Source organism: Botryllus schlosseri, chromosome 10 (genome assembly GCF_051294905.1).
Source record: "Botryllus schlosseri isolate E-star chromosome 10, Bs_hap1, whole genome shotgun sequence".
Classification (NCBI taxonomy): domain Eukaryota; kingdom Metazoa; phylum Chordata; class Ascidiacea; order Stolidobranchia; family Styelidae; genus Botryllus; species Botryllus schlosseri.
The window spans coordinates 21,517,802-21,525,878 of record NC_137245.1 but is presented as its reverse complement, the minus strand read 5'-3'; the positions used below and the strand labels follow the sequence as shown (position 1 = coordinate 21,525,878).

The 8,077-nt window shown below is 41.4% G+C and overlaps 1 protein-coding gene across 2 annotated transcripts; it reads right to left on the bottom strand.

Annotated features, from left to right (window-relative positions):
- Nucleotides 1–91: 91 nt before the first annotated feature.
- LOC145448957 (GLIPR1-like protein 1) lies at nucleotides 92–6,806 on the bottom strand. 2 transcript variants are annotated; one of them, XM_080327419.1, is made up of 10 exons: nucleotides 6,323–6,806; nucleotides 6,198–6,262; nucleotides 5,990–6,110; nucleotides 5,825–5,923; nucleotides 4,309–4,467; nucleotides 3,708–3,826; nucleotides 3,556–3,647; nucleotides 1,779–1,823; nucleotides 1,129–1,267; nucleotides 92–1,060 (listed from the first exon to the last, which is right to left on the bottom strand). In XM_080327419.1, the coding sequence occupies exons 1-10, from the start codon at nucleotides 6,371–6,373 to the stop codon at nucleotides 985–987; spliced, it is 966 nt and encodes a 321-aa protein (XP_080183545.1). In that variant the 5' UTR covers nucleotides 6,374–6,806; the 3' UTR covers nucleotides 92–984. The 2 variants fall into 2 exon arrangements, with proteins under 2 accessions (XP_080183545.1, XP_080183544.1); XM_080327418.1 differs by having other exon boundaries at nucleotides 6,198–6,797.
- Between the last annotated feature and the right edge of the window lie 1,271 nt (nucleotides 6,807–8,077).

Genomic DNA, 8,077 nt, shown 5'->3' with positions numbered 1-8,077 from the left:
ATAGTGCGTAATATGAATAACTAGTCTGCAGCATTACTTTCTATAACAATTTACCTCCCTATATAATGACTTAATAATTCATGCGAAACCATGCCCTTCATCACCTGCTTTATTATACTGCAGAGGTACCGCAGTATCATAGATAACTAAAGCGGAAGTGAAAGTTTTACGGTTTTAAGAGTGGCTATTGCAATCAAATTTTGAGCGCTATCATCTTGCAACTCGGTACAGTCATTTGTCCAAAGACAAGCTGCTAATAACATTTACCATTAGCTGTTGATAGCGAGATGCATAAGTCTTATTATTTGGGTATATCTCTCTACTAAAAATACTTCCTAAATCTGTTTCGCTATACCATACTTTCTTGTGTTGCTTACGTAATGTATTATGTAAGATGTGGCTATTTTGTTCGGCAATAAATATAAAAATTGATATATCCAAGAGCATAAATATATCTGTTTTTATACATAAACAAAACACTTTGCTTTTATATGTTCCTCAAGATAATGTCATTCTCTATAAAAACAGAACATGATAATTGCTATTACGTTCAACTCTTCTGCCTTAGAGCAATAACACCGGGACGACGTGCTCGGAGCAGCCGATATAGATCCAACACAATTTAAATATGCTGAATGCTAAATTCACAGAAATAAAAATGTGATGAAGGTTTGAGCTAACGCCAATTCATCAACATGTCTTCGTAATGATTTGCGCGTTACGAAGACTAAGCGAGCTAGGCGTTGTTGCACTTGACAGTCGTACAAACGGTTAACAAAATTACTTGTCAAAGTAAAATATCGTTAGCTATTATTATAAATTCGTCGAAATGTACAGTTTATGGCAGTATATACAGTCATGAAGCAGAGAAATTTGCGATTTGGCGACATATGGATATGAGATTGTCGGCACAGCGAATATTCTCTCAAAATGCTTTGAAATAATTACAGCGAACGAAAACTTCGTATTTTGAACTTTCGCACTTCATTGAGGTATTCTTGGCCCGTTATTGCCGTTGCCAGTGCACTCCGTATTTTCGAGGCGCTGAGGAACATTCCCGCTGTCGAAATATTATATCGATTGAATATGGCAATATCCAGTACGGTCACTGATTACCACGCCACTGACCTGTTGCCGATTTTCGTTTTCTTCTTGAGAAAGGCCCAAGCGACGCAGAAGTCGCAAATATGCAGGAGTACGTAGAATGTAGTGCCCACTAACAACACAACAAGGAATATCGTAGACGCCATAATGCCTACGATATGCCCTGAACGGAAGAGTGTTGTTGTGAGTGGAATATGGATGAGAGAAATTCTGGTTTTGACAAACAACTGACTTTCTCAAAAAGCAATATTACTTAATTAGTTTGGAGAAGTGAGTCAATCGTTTGCCTCCTTATAGCGTTAGCATCACTCAAAAAGCACTGGGAATTCGCATCGAACCGAATTGTGACCGAAGGACGAAGGTCCCCCAAATTTCACCAATTCCGAACATTATGATCCGAACCTGGGTTTGCATTATACCACGACGCTCATTTCTGTTTCGATTGCAATTAATTTGCGCATGGGTATTGAAATGTGTCTAATGCCCCTGGCACCTGTGTCTGGAAATAATCACAAATTCGAAAATTAGTCGTGCCTTCTGTTAACGAATATGCGCTAGTGACTAATATTGAAAATTGATCATAGGGTAAGGGAACAACAAATACCATATTAATTTGCAATTTCGTAGTCCAACATAGTCTAATAGAGAAGGAAATTGACTTCGCTGGCGCTTACCCGCATCAGAAGGCCCAGGTAGAATTTCGTCTCTTTCGGGATTTCCTACGAAATAGACAGAAATATAGTTTTCAGTTCCGTTCTAAGGCATTAAGAATTTCATTAGTTCAAAACACCACTAGATTGCAGCGCAACGAAAATATGGAAAGATGTCGAACCGACTTTGAAACAGTCTTTCAATGATCCATCTTGGCCTTGAGATAGTAATAAAATAACATCACCTCTACATCCACTTCTACCTGGACAGTTTTGAAGACAAACTACCTACTAGTTTCGATTCAAAATTTGTCAACCAGAAAATAGTATTTGGGTAGGTTCTAATCTCTTTCATGACTAAAATGGTTCCGAAAATTCTGTCTCAGCCGTTGAGATGCCATTTTGAATACTGTCACCATAATTGACTTCCGAAAGTATCATTACCCCGTCCCAATCTATTTCTCCTTACTCGGGTGCTGCCGGACGCTTCTTGTGCTACTTCTACTTGAAGTAGTTTTGACATAGTTTAAAAACTAGTACTTCTACTTGTATTTGAGTATCGTGAGTAGGCTAGGGTTACCATATTTTTGTGGCTCTAATTCCGGACACTCGTTAGCACCCACTAGCGGATTCAAAAATGAGGTATGAGCACATTGCCTGTCAATATGATGTCACAATAGCAAAGCTTTGCCTATCGACCACAGGTTGTCACGATCCCATTTAGGACTATGCGGTTGTGTGTTGTAACCACTAACGAGGACAGAAACCATATTTTTTATCCCCTCCCGCCCAAATAAACACTGATCTTAGTGGGCCCACCATAGGGTAATCGATGCAGCTTCTAGGGGGCTTGCTATATGCATCTGGTCGTTAAATGTTTTCAATGAATTCTGCCAATAATATTGGTTGTACCATATATTATTATATAGTTTTGATCCACTCTCCGCTCACGTGATCAGAGTTAGCAGTAGAGCTGGTAGAGGATGATGACTTCTAAAATGCAGGGAGCGTAATTGCACATTGTTATGTCATGTTCAGGTCACACCGATAAAATTATTTACTAGCCTAATGCCGCTGCGCACCATTGAGCTATAAAACACAACACATCCGGTGGTTTCCCACTTTTTATGGTCGCGACTTCATTTCCAATTTGAAAATGTTCCGTGGCCCAGCTCAAAATCTGATAAGGTGATTCCTGATTACTAAACAAAATGCTAGCAGCTTTGCCAAGACTTACTCACTGCCTGTTTTGGCAGCTGATTACGTTCAACATCTTCGCGAACTTCACAATAAAGGCAAATGACCCCCCAGGTTTAGAACCACTATCTTTGAATAAAGCATTTATACGACCATAACCGATTCGAGGAATATGCCGTTCTCCTCTAATTGCGATCACAATTAGACTTATTTCAGTAAACCAAGGTTACTTTTATTAATTTTGATTGTCGTTTCTCCATATTAAAAACAATGTATGTGATACTCAATCGCGAGCAGCGCGAAGACAAACATCAAGTATAGCATAAATCCGCCCAAAAATACTGTAGTTTATGTTAATTTACAAAAAATTATGAGCCCACTTCAAGCCTTCAAAATTTCGGACATAGAGGCATATTTTTAAATTTTCTCCCGGACGCAGATTTAACAGTGAAATTCCGGACATGTCTGGGAAATTCCGGACGTATGGCAGCCCTAGAGTAGGCCTACGTTACGTTACGTGAGTACCAATGACTACTTTGACCACCTCTGTATAACATGGTGAATTGGTCGACACAGCATTATACTTCAAACAAAGCAATCTCACGGCATAATCGGCCGTCGGGACAAGTATCGTTCGGATGACAGTCCGCGCATCTTACTCCCACCTTGTAAAGTGACTCGTCATTTTTATTGCCTCTGCAAAAGAACCGTGAATATGAAATGAAGCTGTGTGTAGGGCGGAGGTGATTGCCTTACCCGGGAGCGTAATGACACACCATGTAGGCGGCGTCGGTCCAGATTTCGCCCTCGGTCGTGTCAAATGTACTGCAGTTCACCCAAGCACAGCCTAGTTTGTACGTATCCGCCCATACCACCTGGATGCGAGCAAATGAATTTATGATATATGGCGGATTGGTGTCTCTGACATCGTATCATCTTGTATCTCGTATCACTGGTGTCTCTGACGCCCCTAGCGGAAGCAATTTAAAAATGATGACTGGGGTCAAGAGATGAGTTGATTAGTTGTAACAATATCGTAGTAATAACATAAATTACGCCCGTTAATATTTTTATTTCATTCATTTATTGCAGCCTACTTTGAAACCCTTGTTCACGGACACGTAACTCATTTATTCGTTACGAAATTGCGAAACAATGAATGAATGACCGTTTGGGAGAAACTTGTTGTTACGTTCGCTAGAAAAGGGACTAGAACACGGGCTCATACACCGAATATTACCGATGACCCCATGAAACCCCGACATCTTGCTAATCTTCCTCAATTTTCCTATCTTCATTTCCATCGACCTATATAGTGCTCTATCAAACGCAACACGGTAATAAGCTAAGCTATAACCTGCGTGTAATGACCACACTGCATCCCGGGCGTACAGTACTTTGTGTCGAATTCGTAATCCACATACTCCATGAACCAGGACTCTATTCCGATTTCGGGATTGAAATACTTTCCACCCAAGTGCCCGTAACCGGCCCACAAATTCTCGCCATTCCAGCCCTGAAATCAGTTTGCATTTGGGGTTTCGACGCATAATTGATTCGGAACAGGGTAAACAGTCAGATGTAATTTTTGGTCCATATAGCCACAATTAAAATCACTAACGGAAACATAAAGTTGCCCTAACGTAGCGATGGGCAAGGCCACCATAAGAGATTTAAGTAGGTAAATTAATATCTAACAATTCAGTGTCAGCACCAACTGCGTTCATAATGACAGATGTTGCGGGCTGCATACGTCCCGCGTGTTTAGAACCCCTGGGGCTAGTCAGTGGTTCCCAACCTTTTTCGCTCCATCGCCCCCTTTTCAAGGTCAACACCGATCATCGCCCCCCAAATTTTGTATACCGAAAATTGCGCATACAAAACTGTAATCACCGGCGGGTTGACTAAAAAAAAAAGGTCAAATTTTCGGCACGATAACTAATTTTACACACTTTTGTTACTAAATTTCCGTGGGTTGACTAAAAAAAAAAAAAAAAGGTCAGCCGCTTTGGCGCGTCATCGCCCCCCTATCGCCCCCTTCGCTATTTTCGCCCCCCGTCGCCCCCTTTGTCCATTTTCGCCCCCCTGTCGCCCCCTTCGTCATTTTCGCCCCCCTAGACCGCCAAATCGCCCCCTGGGTGGCGATATCGCCCACGTTGGGAACCACTGGGCTAGGTGATGGAACACAGTAGCGACTAGCGAGTCGCCTACGTCAAACGTCACAATTCTGAAAAGAGAACAAAGGGTCTAACAAAGGGTCTGTCTTCCATAATACACGCAGTCTCTACAGTCAAACACTGTACAATAGAATCATATCATCAAGTATAATAGACCATTGATAGATACATTGCACGATCCCAGTGTTTGAGGTCGAGAAGAATTTAATTGTTGAGATATTGCTCGATATAATCGAATAGCAATCCGATATTTCAGCCTTCTATAGCTTATACGTAGAATACGTAATAATATACGTAGATATTTATAATTCGAATCGCATATTTTTAGCAGAATTAGCCTACTCCAACTCAATTATACTCGCCAACTAAGTTACGTACATTTAGTATAGCCTATGCACTGTGATGTGTAATCTATAGGTATATATACGACTACGGAGAGCGAAGCTAAGTGTTATGGTAGAAAAGTTGAAACGTTAAATTAGCGAATGTTAACTTTCTTAAATACGAAATGCATCATCCCAACTATTGTTACAGGATGGTATTTTTGTACTGCTACCTGCAATCATGAGCATGACCAGACAATCGTAACTTCAGTTTGGTATTTACGTCAGAACTAGCCATGACCTCGCCGACTTTGACGGTAGAGACCGCACGTCACGCATCATTTGATTGCCCTGATCGGGAGTAATTTCTTACCGGAAAATCTTTCGTTGATCTCTCTGCATCGGTGCTGTGCTCGAAGATGCATTTCTTGGCATATACCAGCGATGTGATGGAAAGCGTTGGATCCCAAGACTTGTTGCAATGTGCATTTCGGTTTAAAATGCTACGGATTTACTCACTAATTATAATTAGCTTTACCATGTATTTCATATTGGATGGAATTGGTTCTTCTCCCTCATCTCCGATTGTAGAACGATAGTAGTTGTGCCTGTCCAGCGCTGTCTTTGAGTCCTCGGAATTGGGTAGCGATCTTTTTCGTCTATACAGAATAACTGGGATCAGTGAATGCTGAATTTACGTACACTGTGGTATATGAAGTCCCATTTGAGTCTTACGAACCGCGTACCTGGATAAAGTGTCCTTTGAAATACCAGGAAAGACTCCGTCTTTTGCCGTATCCCAAGACCTTTTCTTCACAACGTTCGGCTTTAAATTGCTGCTAGTAATGAACCCACCATGCTCCATACTTACGCATAGACTCACAAGGGATAACAGAATCCAATTGTAGAAAACTGGAATCATCCCGATTTTTCATAGAAACATCGGTCGGAATCGCCAAGTCATTTACGTTACGGAATAACTGTTAAATACCCTCCTTGACTTCACGGGATTCCTTTTAAGGATACTGCCTCTTTAGGCGTCTTTCAAGCATCAAAGAACTACATCTTGATGTAACGCGGTTGTAATATTACCAGCTCGACTAATCGATATTTTAGGACACTAAACGTCGCGTCAATAGCAAATACCGGCGTTTCTGAGCCCATACAAGACCACTCGAGATCAACTTGAACGGGCGTATGGTCGCTTCAATCGGAATTTTTTTAATTAACGACACTTCAGCGTCGATCGTTGATGAAGAAACGATATTGTCTATCGCTATATTAAGAATGGTCGTCTAATGTAAAATTCGAAGTTGACCGTGAACAAGCCCAGGCGAAAGTAGATTATATATTAGATATAGGCTTCCCATGGTTTTTGAAGGAAGCATGGCATCGGTTCAACATGTCCATGGTTCTGCGATTATTCACCCTCTTGCGCACTCGCTGAACAAAAATAAGGTCAACAGTTTGACCCTACTCAATAACTTCATTCTACGCTTTTTTATAGGCCTACTAATTATAGAATGGCAATTTAACAATATAGGCTACTACGCTCGCACGCCATGCAGTCCCCATCCTTGTCCAACTGTCCAGTGTCCATTGGTAGTAGCCTACATTCATTCCGCAGTAATAACAATGCTGGAACTCAACTTGCTCTTCGGAGAACTGTCACATGCGGAAAGTATGCATGCATAGATTGCATACCTTCGTCCCTCTCTACTTTTCCAAGACGAGTAGTTCCCAGAACTTTCGTTTTCTACTACAGCAGTCTTGGCATCAAGCAATTGACAGTATTAGTTCTGTTTCCACTAGTGTAACAACGATGTCTGATTCGGGGGCGTTGGTGTAGTAAATAATTCCGGCGAACAGTATAGCCCTGCAGTACCAGCCCTACAACCGAACTTCGACCAGCGGCGTTTTTCATATATATAAGCAGGGTTAGCATATTTGACTATCCGAAAAAGAGGACACTTTTTCAAGTTACAAGAGGAAAATTTATACTGATAATGTTGGTCGCCAGGTCGGTTGACTAAGATCAAAATAGGTCAAGTTTCCGCGTCAGTACCTCAAATGCGACTTTTCACGGACAGTTTCCGTACGGTTGCCCATTTTTTAGTTCGGAAAAGCCTTCAGCTGCAGTTCGGATACGGTGTTGGTGACCCATGATTTAGAACAGTGATTCCTAACCTTTTTGTTTTCATTCCCCACTTCAGATTTATTCCGAGCCTTCATTCCCCACCTGGACCGTAACAGCACTTTGTCAGCCCCGCTCAAAAAACGTAGGTCTTGGGCCCCCAGGACCCCGCTGATCCTGTACGCTTTTTTCCCTGCAAGTTAGCAGCTACATTGGGTCTAATGTTTAGTGCGTCGCCATATTTCGACTAAACGCGCGTAACGCGAAAAATTTATATAATTCGTGTTTGAATCGGCCAATATGATCGGGAATTGCATATATTTTGCTATCAATTTTTATCCTCTCTCATGCTCACGTAGTCAGATTTACCGGTAGAGCTGAGTGAGGTGTGTTGGAAAAGGTAGGGCCCCTAAATAAGAATTGAATATCTTCGGGCGGACCCGTTGGTATATTGATTTCGTTACATTATACTATTTCGTGACCTCCTATATC